This window comes from Rhinoraja longicauda, chromosome 3 (assembly GCF_053455715.1).
Source record: "Rhinoraja longicauda isolate Sanriku21f chromosome 3, sRhiLon1.1, whole genome shotgun sequence".
Lineage (NCBI taxonomy): Eukaryota > Metazoa > Chordata > Chondrichthyes > Rajiformes > Arhynchobatidae > Rhinoraja > Rhinoraja longicauda.
The window spans coordinates 46,785,492-46,803,960 of NC_135955.1; the positions used below are offsets into that span (position 1 = coordinate 46,785,492).

An 18,469-nucleotide genomic window follows, 5' to 3' on the forward strand; every position below is an offset into this window, starting at 1 on the left:
CCATCAAAATCTACTCCGCCATTCAATCAATCATGGCTGATCTATCTCCCCCATCTAACTTCATTCTACTGCCTTCTCCCCATAACCTCTGACACTCGTACTAATCAAGAATCTATCTATCTCTGCCTTAAATATATCCACTGGCTTTGCCTCCACAGCCTTCTGTGGCAAAGAATTCCACAGATTCATGGCCCTCTGATTAAGGATGGGATGCCTCTCAAGCAGGCTGTTATGGTGTCAAGCATCGAGTGTTGTTGAAGCTGCACTCATCTAGGCAAGTGAAGAGCATTCCATCGCACTCCTGACAAAGGACAAGATTTGGGGAGTTAGGTGAATTATTCGCCACAGGTTTCTTATCATATCTGCTCTTGTAGCCATACTGTAGTGGCTACTCCAGTTATCATATCATATCATATCATATCATATACAGCCGGAAACAGGCCTTTTCGGCCCACCAAGTCCGTGCCGCCCAGCGATCCCCGTACATTAACACTATCCTACACCCACTAGGGACAATTTTTACATTTACCCAGCCAATTAACCTACATACCTGTACGTCAATAAAATGTGCACTCAGTTAACTGGACAGCATGGCATAAAGTGCTCCGCCACAATTTCTTAAAATTCTCAACTGTAAACAAGAATGATTTGAATACGTACTCAATTATTTGCTTAGCAAAAAATTCAGATACATCTTGAATGTTAGGAACTTTAATCTTCTTTCCTTCAGTACCAGGTGTTTCTTCATCGTCCTAAATCAAAATCAATTTTATATTTAGCTTAAACAGTGCAGAGAGATTATACCACCAAGAACGTGAAATGAGGTGAACCATGAAACAAATACCAGGATGACTCAAATTAAAAGGACAAAAAATCACTTAGTTCATAGTGTCATATAGAGTGATACAGTGCGCAAACAGACCTTTCGGCACAACTTGCCCACACCGCCCAACGTGTCCCCATGAACACTAGTCCCACCTGCCTGCGCTTGGTCCATATCCCTCCAAACCTGTCCTATCCATGTACCTGTCTAACTGTTTCTCAAACAATGGGATAGTCCCAGCCTCAACTACCTCCTCTGGCAACTTGTTCCATACACCCACCACCCTTTGTGTGAAAACGTTACCCCTCGGATTCCTGTTAAATCTTTTCCCCTTCACCTTGAACCTATGCCCTCTGGTCCTCGATTCCCCTACTCTGGGCAAGAGACTGTGCATCAACCTGGTCTATTCCTCTCATGATTTTGTACAACTCTATAAGATCACCCCTCATCCTCCGGCACTCCATTGAATAGAGACCCCAGCCGACTCAACCTCTCCCTGTAGCTCACACCCTCTAGTCCTGGCATCATCCTCGTAAATCTTTTCTGAACCCTTTCAAGCTTGACAATATCTTTCCTATAACATGGTGCCCAGAACTGAACAAAATATTCTAAATGCGGTCTCACCAACGTCTTATACGACTGCAACAGGACCTCCCAACTTCTATACTCAATACTCTGACTGATGAAGACCAATGTGCCAAAAGCCTTTTTGAACACCTTATCTACCTGCTACTCGATCATCAAGGAAACATGCACCTGCACTCCTAGATCCCTCTGCTCTACAACACTCCCCAGAGGACTACCATTTACCGTGTAGGTCCTGGCCTTGTTAGACGTCCCAAAATGCAACACCTCACACTTCTCTATTAAATTTTCATCAACCATTCCTCAGCCCACCTGGCCAATCGATCCGGATCCTGCTATAATCTTTCACACAAATCTTCACTATCTGCAAAACACCCACTTTTGTACCATCAGCAAACTTGCCATGTCTGTTCTCATCCAAATCATTGATGTAGTTGACAAACAGTAACGAGCCCAGCACCGAACCCTGAGGCATACCACAGGCCTCCAGTCCGAGAAGCAACCTTCCACCATCACCCTCGGCTTCCTTCCATGAAGCCAATTTGCTATCCGTTCAGCTATCTCTCCTTGGATCCCATGCGATCTAACTTTCCAGAGCAGCCTACCATGTGGAACCTTGTCAAATGCATTACTGAAATCTATGTGCACATCTACAGCTCTGCCCTCATCGACCTTTTTCGTCATGTCTTCAAAATCAACCAGATTTGTGAGCTCCCACGTGCAAAACCATGGTGACTATCCCTAATCAGCCTTTGCCCATCCAAATGCCTGTATAACCTATCCCTCAGAATACTCTCTAGTAACTTTCCAACTACACATGTTAAGCTCACCGGCCTATAGTTCCCAGCATTTTCTGGGCATCCATATCACCATCAACCTACACCCTTCAATGGTACTTTTATTGTCATAGGTACCTGGGTACAGTGAAATTCCTTTTTTTTTTCCATACAGTTCAGTAAAAATCTTACTATACACAGTTGCAATCATACTTAATTACAGGAGCGTAGGTATAGTAGATTACACAGATACAGTACACAAGAGTCACCAATGTCCGGCACCATTTTGTATGATTTAAGTCCAAAGTTAAAAATGTAGTCTCCACGTGGATATGAAGGGGAGTACAACAGGTAGTGCAAAGAGAAAAATACCAGAGTGAAGAAGAAGATAGTGCTATGGTGTCAGTGTTCCAGTTTAAGAGAAAGTGCAGATTACAGGCTTCAGGTCTCAACAATGGACCAATAAATTTCATATAACCAGCCACTCTAGCCTTGTTCTTCATTTTTCTAACAGTTTTATGTGTTTCCTCTACCACTGGTATTTTCAGATTTAATTTGCCTTAGTTTCCTAAAAAAATCATTATCTATATGAACCCCTTTCAAACAAGACCACTACCATTAATTGTTCGTTTTCTACTGGTTTACTGCCCTTTACACATCTTTATTTTTGTTCTCTCCACCCTTCCCTTCTTTTGTGCCAATGTTAAACCTAGCCTTCCAGTCTGATGAAATATCACTTTCCTGACAATTAAACACCTTGACGGTATTTTCACAATGTTCTCCACCCCTCATTTGTTGCCCAATCACTTGGCTTATCTTTCTTTACTGCCTTCTTAAATCTTTGTATCTTGATTACAACTCACATTTCCACTCAGTTTGTTTCATCAGCAAACATGGAAATATTACATTTAGTCCCTTGAGCCAAATCCTTCTGACTACTTGTAAACACTTGAGGCCAAAGACCATTCCCTGTGGTACCCCACTATTCATAGCCTGTTTTACCATTGTAATACCGAGTATGATCTGTTACAATTTCCTCATTTACACCAAGCCCTACATTATGACCACTTTTGAGGCTGACAAAATATAACTTCCTACTAATACCTTCTGTGCCCTGCTGCTTCTTAGCTCCAACCAAAATGATTAAAATTCCAGGAGATATCATCCATGCTCCACAATCTCCTTATTATTTTTTCTGTCCTTCCCATATTTCAAATATCCTGGAATATTCAGTTAAGATCTTTTGTCACTGTACAACCATGTTTCTATAAAACCAATAGGTCATATCTATTTATAACCATTCCCTTGTTGCAGAATCATCGTGCATCCCCCTACTCCCAATTCTTCTGTCTATGCCGCATCTGCGCACAGGATGAGGTGTTCCATACCAGGTCATCAGAGATGTCCTCATTCTTTAGGGAACGGGGGTACAGCTCTTCCATAATAGATTAGGCGCTTATGAGGGTCTCTTCGATATCCCGCAGATACGCTCTTGCTCCCCCTCCCCCCATTCGTAACACGAGTCCCCCTTGTCCTCACCTTCCACCCCATCAGCCGTCACATACAGCACATAATCCTTGCCACCTCCAAAGGGATCCCACTACTACCACATCTTACCATCTCCACCCCTCTCTGCTTTCCGCAAAGACCGTTCCCTCCGCAACTCCCTGGTCAACTCTTCCCTTCCCACCCAAACCACCTCCTCCTTTCCCCTGCAACTGCAAGAGATGCAACACCTGTCCCTATACCTCCCTCCTCAACTCCATCCAAGGACCCCAACAGCTTTTTCAGGTGAGACAGAGGTTCACTTGCATCAACATCATCTACTGTATCCACTGTTCCAGGTGTGGACTCCTGTATATTGGCGAGGCCAAGTGCAGGCTCGGCGATTGTTTCGCTGAACACCTCCACTCGGTCCTCCTAACCTACCTGATCTCCCGGTTGCTAAACACTTTAACTCCTCCTCCCATTACCACACTGACCTTTCTGAACTGGGCCTCCTCCATTGTCAGAGTGAGGCCCAGCGCAAATTGGAGGAACAGCGCCCCATATTTCGCTTGGGTAGTTTGCACCCAGCGGTATGAACATTGACTTCTCTAACTTCAAGTAGCTCGCTTTCCCTCTCTCCCCATCCCTCCCACTTCCCAGTTCTCACAAAAGTCTTACCGTCTCCGACTACATTTTATCTCTGTACCACCCACTCCCCTGACATCAGTCTGAAGAAGGATCTCAATCCAAAACGTCACCCATTCCTTCTCTCCAGAGATGCTGCCTGTCCTGCTTAGTTACTCCAGCTTTTTGTGTCTATTTTCGGTTTACACCAGCATCTGCAGCACCTTCTTACACCCTCCAAGAAGGATATTGCTACCAGTCCTGTTGAGGTATAACCTATCTATACAGGCCCCAGCTGCTCCAGAAATGCTCTCAGAAATCTAAAGACCTCTCTCCCACAATTCCACCACATTAATTTATTCTAGCCTCTATTTCTGTTCTGGTGAGCACATGGCACTGGATTCACAAGAGAAAAACAATTATTTGACAGAATGCAAAGTAGTAATAGCCCAATAAAGAAAATATACCCAATAAAGAAAATATACCCACTAAAGAAAATATGCCCAATAAAGAAAAATAGGAATTGTGAAATTTAAAAAAAGCTCTAACATGCCACAAAAAAATTCACAAACCTCCTCTTCAAAATCTGATCCACTCTCTTCACTGTCTGATCGTGGGGCCACTTCATACCTAAAATGGTGGCAAAAAACTCCCCCAGTAAATTATTATGATGATGGTTGAAAAACAAAAAATACTGTCAGGATATATTATTAAATCATCTCAAATAATTTAATGAAAAGTAATTGAGTATCACCCAAAACATTTTGGCTTTAACTGTAAAGTACAAACAAAAGACTATTTTTAAAAACTTAAATGAAACTTCAGGAAGCAAAGCAGTACACACATACATTGATGGCATCGAAGTAGAGATGGTTGAAAGCTTCAAATTCTTCAGAATAAAAATCAGCAGCAATTTGTTCTGGACCAGCTGCATTGAAGCTATGGCCAAGAAAACACACCAACGTCTCTACTTCCTTGGAAGGCGTAGGAAGTTCGGCATGTCCCCAACAACCCTCATCAACCTCTACAGATGTGTCATTGAAAGCATTTTATCGGGTTGCATCACAACATGGTTTGGGAACAGCTCCATCCAAGACCGCAAAAAAAAGTGCAGAGTTGTGGACCTAGCCCCGACCATCATACAAAATCAGCCTCCCTTCCATTGAATCCATATACATTTCACACTGCCTCAGCAAGGCCATGCCTTACCAGTCCTTCCCTGTTCTCCCCTCTCCTATCAGGCAAGAGGTACAGACGTTTGAAAATGCATACCTCCAGATTTAGGGAAAGTTTCTTCCCAACTGTCATCAGGCAAATGAACCATCCTCTCACCAGCTAGAGTGTGGTCCTGACCTCCCATCTACTTCAGTGGAGACTTTTGAACCATCTTTTATTGGGCTTTATCTTGCCTTAAATTTTATATCCTTTAACTGGACACTATGGACGGCATTATTGTAATCATGTATAGTTTTTTTCACTGAATTGCACACAATAAAAGCTTTTCACTGCATGTGGCAATAATAAGAAACTAAAACAAGCATAGTTAAATAATCAGTAATTTTCCCCAGAATAGATCTTAATAAAGAAACACTTCTTGTCAACAAAAGCTGTGCACTCACCTACTTCTATTGTCTGTTAAAAGAGATGCAATATTTGTCAGTATTGTACTTCACAACACCAGGTACAGAATTCAAATATAAAAGCAGAAAATGCCAGAAATTAACAGAAAAATGCCAGAAAATTGTCAAAATAAACCATCAATGGAGAGTGAATCAGTTAACATTTCAGATCAAAAAGCCCCAAATTGTTAACTGTTTCTTTCTCCACAGTAAATGCAGCAATTTATGATCTAGATCTTCCTTGTCATTTTTGATTTGTGCACAGAAATAACTTTTGGCCCATTCTTTCCAAAGCAGCGGTAGAGTTGCTGCTTTACAGCGAATGCAGCGCCGGAGACTCAGGTTCGATCCTGACTACGGGTGCTGCACTGTAAGGAGTTTGTACGTTCTCCCCGTGACCTGCGTGGGTTTTCTCCGAGATCTTCGATTTCCTCCCACACTCCAAAGACGTACAGGTATGTAGCTTAATTGGCTGGGTAAATGTAAAAATTGTCCCTAGTGGGTGTAGGATAGTGTTAATGTACGGGGATCGCACGGCGGCACGGACTTGGTGGGCCGAAAAGGCCTGTTTCCGGCTGTATATATATGATATGATATGATAAATATTCTGTGGGGAATTTATCTGAAATTGGTGCCTTGCAGGGATGTGTTCTCACCCCACTTCTATACTCCTTATACACTCATGACTGTGCAGACAAATACCAATCCAACTCAATTTACAAATTCGCAGCTGGCACCATGGTAGTGGGCCGGATATCAAATAATGACGAGATAGAGTACAGAAAGGAGATTGTGAACCTCATAACCTGGTGCTAAGACAACCATCTCTCCCTCAATACCAGCAAGACAAAGGAGATTGTGATCAACTTCAGGAAGCATCCCAGCACACATAATACATTGATGGCGCCGAAGTAGAGATGGTTGGAAGCTTCATGTTTTTAGGAATAAATATCACCAGGAATTTCTCCTGGACCAGCCATAACAAAGCAATGGCGAAGAAAGCAACCAATGCCTCTAATTCCTTAGAAGGCTTAGGAAGTTCAGCATATCCCCAACAAACATCACAGATGCGCCATCGAAAGCATTTAATCGGGAACCATCACAGCATGGTTTGGGAACAGTGGCAGCCTCAAACAGGAAGCATTATGCAATATTTTAAAGATATATCCTGAAGAACCAAGAGAGTTGCTGCCGTGAATAAGAGTATATCACATCAATGTTAGGATGATAGGACAGAAAAGAACACCCTTGCATCTTTAATACACCAAATGTAAACATTATATACTTACCCAGGATTCATTTCTAACCAGGCATCCAGCTGGACAGCTTTTGGAGCCTCAGGCCCTTGCAGAACTTTGCCAGTTTCAACATGGACAACTTTGACTGGTAAATCACTCATCTGGCTGCTTTCATCCAAGAGCTTTAATAAATATAGAATTCATAACTTAGAGAAGCAAGATCGCACACATCAAGTTGACACCCTCAAAAGAAGTAATCAAGTAAGTTTATCTTTTTTCTTAGGAGTTTAAGAAAAATTAATGGATATGGATTAAGCACCCCAAAATATTTTTTTTCATAAAATAAACATGAAACCTTAAAAAAACCAAGACTGTAAAATTCTCAACGTCACATTTGGAATACTGTGTATAGTTCTGGTCGTCCAGCTATAGGAAGAATTTCATCAAGTTGGAAAGGGTGTAAAAGATTCACAGGATGATGCTAGGCTTATGTTACAAGGAGAGGTTAGGACTTATTTCTTCAAAACATAGGAGGCCGATGGGTACAAGATCAGTCCTTTTCCCCAACGTGGAAGATTCTAAAACTGGAGGACATGGGCTTGATGAAAAGGGAGAGATTTAAAAGGGACATTAGGGGCAACATTTTTACTCAAAGGGTCCATATCTGGAATGAGCTGCCAGAGGAAGCTATAGAAGTGGTAACAATTACGACTTTTAAAAGACATTTGGACAGATATGGATAGGAAGGGTTTAGAGGGTTAAGGGGCCTAATGCAGGCAAAACAGAACAGCCCAGATTGCCAAAGATAGACACAGTAGTAACTCAGCAGGGTCAGGTATCTATCTTTGGCAGTTCTTTGTTTCTACAGCACAGCATGCCAACTTGGTCGACATGGACAATGTGGGCTAATAGGGCTGTTTTGATGCTGTATACTTCTATGACTATCAATTTCAAATTCAATTTCAAATGTTCAGTTTTAAGCAGGAACGTTATTTTGTGGTTGCCACCTATGACTTCCAAATCCCTTGCTGACATTAAGCAGGCATTAAGTAGGCACCAATTTAATTACTACGGTAATCATTTCCATTCATCTTCCTTGCTACAATTTTTGTTTTAAAGTAAGCACTGTGCATCCAAATGAACTATCACTTCATAGCCATACTTATATTGATGGGCACAAAAATTCTAAACAAAATTGCAAAGCAATGACAAAATAACTCACTTCACTATCAGGAGCAAGGCTAGAACTTGTTCCTTCGGCAGGTTCCTCAGTTTTCTGTTGGTTTCAAAAAGGGTTGAAAGATTATAGTTGTCCTTAAGATAAACTGTTTAACTATGAGCAATGACAATTACCTCAATGAAGAAATTAAGGAGGGAAGACAAGAGAAGACACATGGAACAGCAGCATATCCTCAGATAGTGCTATTTCACATACAACAGATAACATAAATATACCTTTAATTAAATGCCTCAATCAAAAGCACTGCTCAGATTGTACGGAAATCAGTGGAAAAAGGCTTGAAATTAGTCATTCAATAGAGAAGCAAGAATACTATAAACATGTCAAAATTGGCAGCATTTTGACAGTAGATTAAAACATCTACCCTCTAAAATATTAAAAGGGTTCAGCTGTGATAGTACATTTTTCTTTTACAACATCAAATGGGCTGCCAATACACATTACCTATTGATCTAGAATACCAATGTAAGCAAAGACACCAAAATACTATTAATTCTATCCAGATGAAGCAATTACAATTGAATGGCTTTGGAAAAACAGGAAGCGAAGAGAGATACAGACTGGAACGATGAAACACTTAAGGACCAAAGATGGGAAGAAATGTAAATCAAAGGGGAAAAAATGTTCATAAATCAAATTTCAAACTACATGTCGCAGAAATCTGAGTGACCAAAGCAAGACAGGAAAAAAAATACTATCTTAAATTAAATCTTGTATAATTAGCCACCAAAAAAAATCAAAATGCTCCTGGATTCTGAATACATACATTATGAGTAGTAAGCAACTCACAAACCTTCTTTTTCTTTTTCTTCTTCTTTTCCTTAGCAGCTTGAGCAGCTTTATGTTCATAGACCAGTTTAGTAAGGCTTGCTACATACTCATCTGTTTGTTGAAGCAGATATGCCAAACGTTTATCCTTTTTCTGATCAATTAGCTTACGATAACCTTCTTCATCTTCTGCCTGTTTTCATAAAGTCAAAACAATAATTAATTTTAGTTAACAAAATTTAAGTTGCATGTGTAGCATAGAAATGGCTCACTGTCTAACCAAAATATCCCCATGCTATTTATACACCATCTTGAGTTCCCAAACTTCATTTAACCCCATCAATAATCCACGTTTCCCATTATTTTTGTGTTTAATCCATATCTTCCTTCAAGTACAATAACATGAGTTGCCTTAACCATACTTTGTTGCGAGGATCTACAATTTAACCAGTCTCTATTATTCATGAATGTGCCATTGGTTGCATGAAGGATCATCTTACACTTATAACACAAATTGGAATGATTCCGGTAAATTTTTGAATCATCATCAGTGCATCAATACTATATTTGCAGTAAAATTCCAATAATCAACAATCTGTCCATTCAGAAATTCAGACGGTTCAGCATCTGCTCACCAGGTTCCCAGTTCTATTCCACTCACGGGGAGCCCAGTTTCTGCATAGCCTTTAACCTCGGCTGGTTCTGTTGGCTATAATCGCTTGGAACCTACTGGGTTCACTGGAAAATTTAATCTACGAAGTAACATCTTAAAAAACATGAACTAAAAGCATGTTGAAGTATTAACAGAATATATTCGAGAACATGTCAAGAAAATATACTAGCATTGCACCAATGTCATGAGCATGTTGGATTAACGGAGTTTTAGTCTAACCAATAGACCAAGGTGACTGCAATTTTAAAAGAATCTATTCCTCTAGAAAATGATTCGAATTTCTTTGTTTACATCATATGGTTTTTTATAATTCCATGCCATTACTTTAAGTGACTTGTCTCATCCTCAGATCCCTCAGCTTCTATAACCCATTTAATAACCATTTTCAAAGGAGCATGCAGCACCCTTATTCGTCTTACTAAAATGTGACACCTAAATATTACAATTGAAAACAAATTTGAAGATGAGCATGCTCATTCTGCAAAACTGTAAACATTTTATGTTTGTAATTTGATCAATTATGTGCCCAATTTGACATTGAAGTTGACCGATTCCAGAGGCAAAATTGTTTGCAAATCGTGAATAGTGTGGTCTCAGATAGGCTCTTATTTCAGTGTTTAAAGGCAATTTCAATCTCCAATGCTGAATCATGGAAAAACACCACGGAAACTGGATTTATGCATCCTTAATAGGCCTTGGGCTACATTAGGCTCAACCAAATGTTGATTTTAGAGATACAGCATGGAAACAGGTCCTTTGGCTCACCGAGTCCATGCTAACCATTGATTGTCCCTTCATATTAGTTCTATGTTATCCCACTTTCAGATTCACATCCAACACACTAGGGGCAATTTACAGAAGCCAATTATTCTACAAATCTACACTTCTTTGGGAGGAAACCAGAGAAAACCCACGTGGTCATAGGGACTCCACAGACAAGACCCGAGATCAGGATTAAACATGAGCAGCAGCTCTACCAGGTGTTCACAGATACTAAATTCTCAGCATCTAGATTTGCAGTACGTCCTGTAGACACACCTTCTAATCAAATGCTCCATTATCTACTTTTTGTTTTAAAGTAAGAGATACTGATAAAAGCACATTTAAAAGAACAAAAACTATGATAGATTCAGAATTGCTGCCAGTCATCCTTTAAACAATAGACAATAGGTGCAGGAGTAGGCTATTCGGCCCTTCGAGCCAGCACCACCATTCAATGCGATCATGGCTGATCATTCTCAATCAGTACCCCGTTCCCGCCTTCTCCCCATACCCCATTTCTTTCACACAAAGTACTGCTTTGCAGTAACCACTGGTTAACTTCCCACATACATATAAAGGGAACAGAAGAGATTTTATTAATAAATAACTTTCTACAGTAAAATAAAACAATAGGAACAATCTATTCTAAATTACCATTAGCCTCCTCATTCTCTCTTTTTCAATCCTCTCAGTTTCCTTCTTTTGTTCACGTTCTGTGTTCGCATGCCAATTACCAATGGCTCTGGAAAGCTTCTGAATTTTCCCAGTAACTGAACGATGATATTCCTTGAAGTCTTTTGCATGCTGCAATATGCTGTTGAGATATTCCTAAAATATGCATAACAAAAATGTCAGAAGATTGAGGCATAAGAAGATTGCATTTCAACTGTAGTGCAAGACAAGCTACAAATCCCACCACCACCAAATAAGACTGATCGATTGATATACATTTTATGCTTTTGAATAAAAATGCTTTGGCAATACTTCCTTCTCTTTCAATAGTGCACTGAAGTTTTTAAATGTCCAACTCAACTGGAAGGCAAAATACACTTTTCAATGTAAAAACTGGGGGGATAAAAGCAGAGGTAGAACAATAAAAGGACTGCTCGAACCACAAACATGATACTCAAGTGCTCCGCCATTTAATGTCACAGTTGATCCTGTGCCCCCTTGTTTATCAGAAATCTGTACACCTTTGCTTTAAAAATATTCAAAGACACTACTTCAGTCACTGCCAAATCCATCATGCAAACCAGCTTTCCCACGATTGACTCTAATTACACTGCATTGTCTCAGGAAAGCAGCCAATACAGATGCTACCCGTCTTACGATGATTCGACTTACGATATTTCGACTTTGCGATGGTCCAAATGGCAGCGACCCGTAGCGAGCCGCAGCTCGCTTCCGGCCACGTGATCAGGTGTTTTAAATGCATTTCGACTTACAATATTTTCGGTTTCTGATGGGTTTCTCGGAACGCAACCCTATCGTAAGTTGAGGAGCACCTGTATAGTCAAGGACCACTCACACCCCGGAAATTCCCTCTTCTCTCTTGTCCCATCAGGCAGTAGATAAAGTTTGAAAGTTTGTACCACCAGATTTAAGAACAGCAAAGTTAGACTATTGAACGGACCTCTCATAAGCTAAAGGTTGTATTCCTGATCTCTCAATCTACCTTGTTCTGACCCTTGTACTTTTTAAAATATGAACTTTCTCTCTAACTGTAATATTACATTCTGCGTCCTGTTCCCTCTCTTTTTGATTACCTGTGTTACTCACTCATGATTTGATTATACTCATGTGTGGTTTGGCTTACCTGGATAGTACGCAACAGTTTTCCCCCCACTATATCTCGGTACATTTGACAATTATGAACCAATACCAACAGGCCCTCCGAGGACTATCAAAGAATCTATGACTTTAAATTTAGTAACTTTTGAGATACAGCGTGGAAACAGGCCCTTCGGCCCACCGAGACCATACCGACCAGCGATCACTCCATACACTAGCACTAGGGATCATTTACAATTTATAGAAGCCTATTAACCTACAAACCTATTTGTCTTTGGGGAGTGGGAGAGAACCGGAGCACCTGGAGAAAACCCACATGGTCACAGGGAAAACGTACAAACTCCGTACAGGCATCACCCGGGTCTCTGGCACGTAATGCAGCAACTCGACTGCTGCGCCACTGTGCCACCCCTAAATGTGATCATATGGAGATAAAAGATTTTACCTCATCGGTCTTAAATGACCGAACCTTTATTATTTTAATAAAAACATCCCCGACTCCAAATTCTCCAACAAAAGGAAACATTCATTCTATTTCCATCATGTCAAGACTCCCAAGGATCGTAATCATCACTTCTCACTCGTCTGAAGAAGGGTCTCGACACGAAACGTCACCCATTCCTTCTCTCCTGAGATGCTGCCTGACCTGCTGAGTTACTCCAGCATTTTGTGAAATAAATACCTTCGATTTGTACCAGCATCTGCAGTTATTTTCTTACACTACATTAAGCAGATGCAAGCCTAGCCTGTCGAGCCTTCATTCATAATTCAATCCACACTTTCCAGGTGTCAGTCTAGTAATCTTGGCTAAACTACTTCCAAAGCTTTTCAATTTTTCCTGAAATAAGGAGACCAATCTTGCACAGTACTATAGATTATATTACCATCAGTGCTCTGCACAATAGGATATACTCCCCACTTTTGTAAAATACTAAAACCAACATTTTAGCCAACATAAAAAATGAGCATTCCCGCCAACACTGGGGAATCCTCGTCTCCTGGCTGCGCAAACTAGATAAGGGGCATTCAGGAAGGTACTGAGATACTCTAGTCTACGCATATCAATTACATAGAAATCTTGCATTTGTGGCAGAAAAGGTGCAGTCTCACAAAAACTATCCACCGACTGCCCCATCAGTCATCTGACCCATCTGCAGAAGAGCTTGAGATTCCTACCTTGGCCTTAAATTTTGCTGTATGTTTACAATTTATAGGATTTGGTATCCTGGATATTCAATTAATTTACCACGTTCGGCACCAAATTATTTTAATAGAATATTCATAAAAATATCATGCACAGCTATGACGATAGCAAAAATGTAACATGCTTTTTTCACTATATCTTAATGCTAAAATCTCAGATCTATTCCAGTATATTTACTTAATTTAATTATGCAACCTTTCAGGCAGTGAGCTGTGTCAGAGATTTATATTATCCTTTCTTGATACACCTTAAATACACAATGTAACAATACCAATTACTTTACATCCTACAAACACCCAGGTAATATACAGATTACACAGCAAACACATTAAATGGTATTATTGCAGTGTTGACTGAACACTAGTTTTATAGATCAGTGGCAGAATCTGTTACGTATAAAATCAACAAAGCAAATTTATAAAGAACTTCATAAATTTGCTCTATTTTAATGCAAATCTTATCATACCAAAAAGTTATTCAACAACTTTTTATTTTACATAATGTTATCTGATTGGAGCAATTGTTTTTCCCTATGTCATTCAAAAGCGTCCAAAAACTATTTGTATACCTGATGTTTTTGCCTGCGCTTACGCTCTTGTTCAATCTTTTGTTGCTTCTCCAGTTTCTCTGTTATACGAGCCTCTCTTAGTGATTGCCTTTTACTTCGTTTATAGGCTTTCACATTCAATGCTGTTTCCAGAGTTGTATCGCGGCGCATACAGGCAACTACTTCTTGTCTTAGCTACATTTTGAAAAATAAAAATATTATAAAGTTCAAAATGTTTTCATGCCAAAATTATTATAGTCTAATTATAGTTTCATTTTACCTTCTACACTACGTTTTAATCAGTAGAAAAATACAAAATGGTTTACATTTTGACATTATTATTGAACAAGTGTGCAGAAAGTTAGAAATGTCCTACGTTCTTAAAATCTTAAATACAAATACAAAGCCAAACCTACAAATCTGTCATTAATATGAGGTTTATGATATTTCTGATCTGGATTGGTAATTACTTTTACTGCCACGATAATTCTTGCAATAAATAGACACAAAATGCTGGAGTAACTCAGCGGGGTAGGCAGCATCTCTGGAGAGAAGGAATGGGTGACGTTTCGGATCGAGACCCTTCTTCAGTCTGAAGGGTCTCAACCCGAAACGTCACCCATTCCTTCTCTCCAGAGATGCTGCCTGTCCCACTGAGTTACTCCAGCATTTTGTGTCTATCTTTGGTTTAAACCAGCATTTGCAGTTTCTTCCTATACAATTCTTGCAATAGTGATGTTGTCACTGCACTTCAAATGTAAAGATCTCTCAAGGAAATATGGGATCAGCTTTACAAACTGAGAAGCAGAATACAAAAATAAAAAGTGCATAAATATAAATAAATGCAGGAGCAAGCCTTAGAAAAAAATGGTACTGAAGTCTTGTCCAGACTGAATTTCAGTGTTCCAGCATTTTCTTTTGGCATTTATTCTTCACTAGTTTAGACCCTGGTTGGAGTAATGCGTTCAGTTCTAGCCTCAACATTTCAAAGGATGTCTAATTCTTGTTGAGGGTGAAGAAGAGGTCTATCAGAATGTGGGAACTTACTACACGGAAGCACTAAGAAAAGATGGCCCTGTAGCAATAGACAAGAGTGAAGTAATGTTGTAACCAATGGATCAGATCCTACCACATCTAGCTGTGAACAAGGGTACAAGATATATAAAAGATAATGGGAAGAAAGGCTCCAAGATTCCCCCCAACCTCAATGTTGGTGCCTAACAAATGAGTGCTAAAGACAAGTTGAAGCATTTCTAATCATTCTCGGGCAAAATGCTGAGGGAATCATCCATTTCTGTTTCACCATGAGATTAACAACATCAAAGAACAACAGTCCGTTGTCTTAATTCAGCCCATGTCAAGAAGCACACAATAAAGATGAAGTGCTGGATCAGCATAGATGGAGAAAAAGGATAGGTGATGTTTCGGGTCAGGACTTGTTCTTCAGACTGAAGAACTGGAAGCGAAAAAAGACCACGACAAATCAGGGTCAGCCACAAATGATCTCAGGCAGCGTGGTGCCCTGGTGGGCCCATTGTTGGCTGCGGAAGGTGCAAACTCAAGAGGGATACAATATGGAGAGCTGAGCAACTGGTTAAACAACTGGGGAGAGTAGGGGGCATGGGGTATGTAGAAGTTACTTAAAATTAGAGAATTCAAAATCCATCCCACTTGGGTTTTAAGCTACCCAAGCAAGATATGAGGTGCTGTTCCTCCAATTTGCATGCGGTTTTACTCTGGCATTGGAGGTGGCGCAGGACAGAAATGACAGTATTGGAATGGGAAGGGGCGTTGAAAAGGTTGGCAACTGGGAAATCCTGTAGGCCTCAGCAGACTAAGTGCTAGTGAAACGGTCGAAGAGTCTCCCTTTGATCTCACTGACGTACAGGATTCCACATGGGAACAGCTGATGCAATTGATGAGATTGGAAGGGATAGACGTAACCCAATGTCGTGCCTGAAAGGATGGTCAAGGTGGTTTGTGCGGGGAGGGATGAGTGAACAAATTTGCTGAGGGAGCGGTCTTTGCAGAAGGTGGGAAGGGGTGGAAATGAAAATATTTGATTAGTGATGGGATTTCATAGGAGGTGACAGAAATGTTGAAGGATAGTGTGATGGATGTGGAGGCTGGTGGGGTGAAAGGTAGGACGAGGGGAACTCTGTCTTTGTTGCGTTGGGGAGAAGGGGAGTGAGAGAAATATGGAACACAGAGGAGACGTGTGAGGAGCTCATCTATGACAGAAGGGGGGAACCCATGTTCCCTGGAGAATGAGGACATCTCGCATGTTCTCATATGGAACACCTCATCCTGGGAGCAGATGCAGCAGAGACTGGGGAGTTGAGAGCAGGGAATAGCATCTTTGCAAGAGGCAGGGTGGGAGGTGTAGTCCAGATAACTGGGAATCAGTAGGTTTGTAATAGATGTCAGATAGATTGAGAAAGATGAGAGAGGTGGCCCAGATTACCGTTCATCCCCAAACTATCACAAACCAAGGACTCTGTTTAGAATCAACCATATTGGTGGAAATATGGCCACATGCATTTTGAGCAAGTATGGCAGATCTCCTTTGAAGAATATTCAGAAACCACTGAAATTTCATGGTACCTATTGTGGTATCCATTAAGAGCAGTAAACTTTTAATTTATCTGAAGGAAAACAAAATCAGCACATGAGGGTCGTGGGACTAATAGCAGTTATTTTAAAGAACTAGTGCAGATCTCATCAGCGGAATAATGTCCTTTCATGTTGCATCATTATATAATTGAAATGAATACTAACCTGTCTTTGGAAATTGAGCAGGCGAAGTGCTTTTAATTCGACAGTCGCTTTATTGCGCAAATCTGGTGGCAAAGAACCAGGTAAGTTTTCAAGCTCTTGAATACGATGAGCAATTCGAGCTTGAAGTCTTTGAGACAAGAAAATTAAAATTAATGTTAACAGCTTGCATTCTGGGAGCAACAGCTCATTTGTGTACGTTCAAAATCTTAAAATGTTTTGAAAAGGTATATTACAGAAGTTTATGTTGATCTGGTTCAATTATGTAGAATGATTAGAAGGTATAAGAGTCTGCAAACTGTGACCTCAGGAACAGCTCATTTCCAAAAACCATCAGGCTTTTGAAAAGTAAATACCAACTAAACTACAAATTGTCTTGGTTGCACTAAGAACTTCAGGCTTTTATTTTGCACCAATATTGTTTTTTTCTAGTTTATTGTGCTATGAGTACTGTCTTTACAGATGTTTATTGTGCTATGAGTACTGTCTTTACATGTTGTCGTTGTTCAATTTTCAGTGCACATGACAATTAAACACACTTACTCTTGACACATAAGCATAAACACAAGACAATCAGTCTGAGCTAGTGCTCCGGGTAAGCCACTTCCTATTGGATCTACCTTCTTAGCAATTTTCCAACATATCTTATTATTCTAGTCCAGGGATCTCCAAACTAAGGCCCGCGGGGCGCATCTGGCCTGCCACGAGATTTTATCCGGCCTGCAGTAAGCTCTTAGGCAGCGGGGACTGGAGGCAGAAGCTGCCTGCAAAGGGAGAGCGGATCGCCACCGACCTAGAGCCTGGACAAGGCGAGAGATCACAGCTCCCCCTCTCAAACAACAAACTCAAGGAAACTTCCCTTCTCGCCGCCGCTCACCCCAGGGGGAGAGAGAGAGTGGGGGGGGGAGGGGAGGTCGGGGTAGAGGGAGCAGCGGATGAGAGTGGGAATGCGGGGAGGGGGAGGGTGTCAGCGGGTGCTGGTCCCTCCCTCTCTCTCCCCCAGAGCCAGCGAGATCTGCGCCGCTGCTCCACTCTCTTCACTTTGCCAGAATGCAAATATCAAATACTAGAGGGCATAGAGTTAGTCAGTAGAAGAAAGTTTATTTGCGGAACAAGTTTAAAGAAAAACACAGGAGTGATAGGTGCCTGGAACATGCTGTCATGGGTGATGGTGGAAACAGATTTGATAGTCACATTTAAGCAGCTCTTAGATAGGCAAGTGAAAATATGCCGGGACTGGAGGGATACCGATCACATGCAGACAGATGGTAATTGTTTAATTAGCATCGTGTTCAGCATTAACATTGTGGGCTGGAGACCTTGTGGGCTGGAGATCTGTCTGTCTTGTTCAATCTGAAGAAGGGTCTCGACCCGAAACGTCACCCATTCCTTCTCTCCCGAGATGCTGCCTGACCTGCTGAGTTACTCCAGCATTTTGTGAATAAAGACCTTGTTCCTATGTTGTATGGTTCTATGTTCTACACAAGCAGGAATTAAACTTGGAGACTTACAGAATGCTAGACTTTATTTATACCATACCACCTTAAAAGAGATTG

The 18,469-nt window shown here is 40.8% G+C and overlaps 1 protein-coding gene across 3 annotated transcripts in view; it reads right to left on the reverse strand.

Moving 5' to 3' along the window:
• LOC144591976 (SWI/SNF-related matrix-associated actin-dependent regulator of chromatin subfamily A member 2-like) overlaps positions 1-18,469 on the reverse strand; it is a 99,832-nt gene that overhangs the window by 55,097 nt on the left and 26,266 nt on the right. For all 3 annotated transcript variants that reach the window (XM_078396070.1, XM_078396071.1, XM_078396072.1), the window contains 8 exons: positions 16,917-17,043; positions 14,160-14,333; positions 11,251-11,424; positions 9,187-9,354; positions 8,376-8,429; positions 7,205-7,335; positions 4,869-4,926; positions 661-752 (listed from right to left, as the gene is read on the reverse strand). In XM_078396070.1, the coding sequence (XP_078252196.1) occupies positions 661-752; positions 4,869-4,926; positions 7,205-7,335; positions 8,376-8,429; positions 9,187-9,354; positions 11,251-11,424; positions 14,160-14,333; positions 16,917-17,043 (978 nt within the window). The remainder of the gene's footprint in view (positions 1-660; positions 753-4,868; positions 4,927-7,204; positions 7,336-8,375; positions 8,430-9,186; positions 9,355-11,250; positions 11,425-14,159; positions 14,334-16,916; positions 17,044-18,469) is intronic.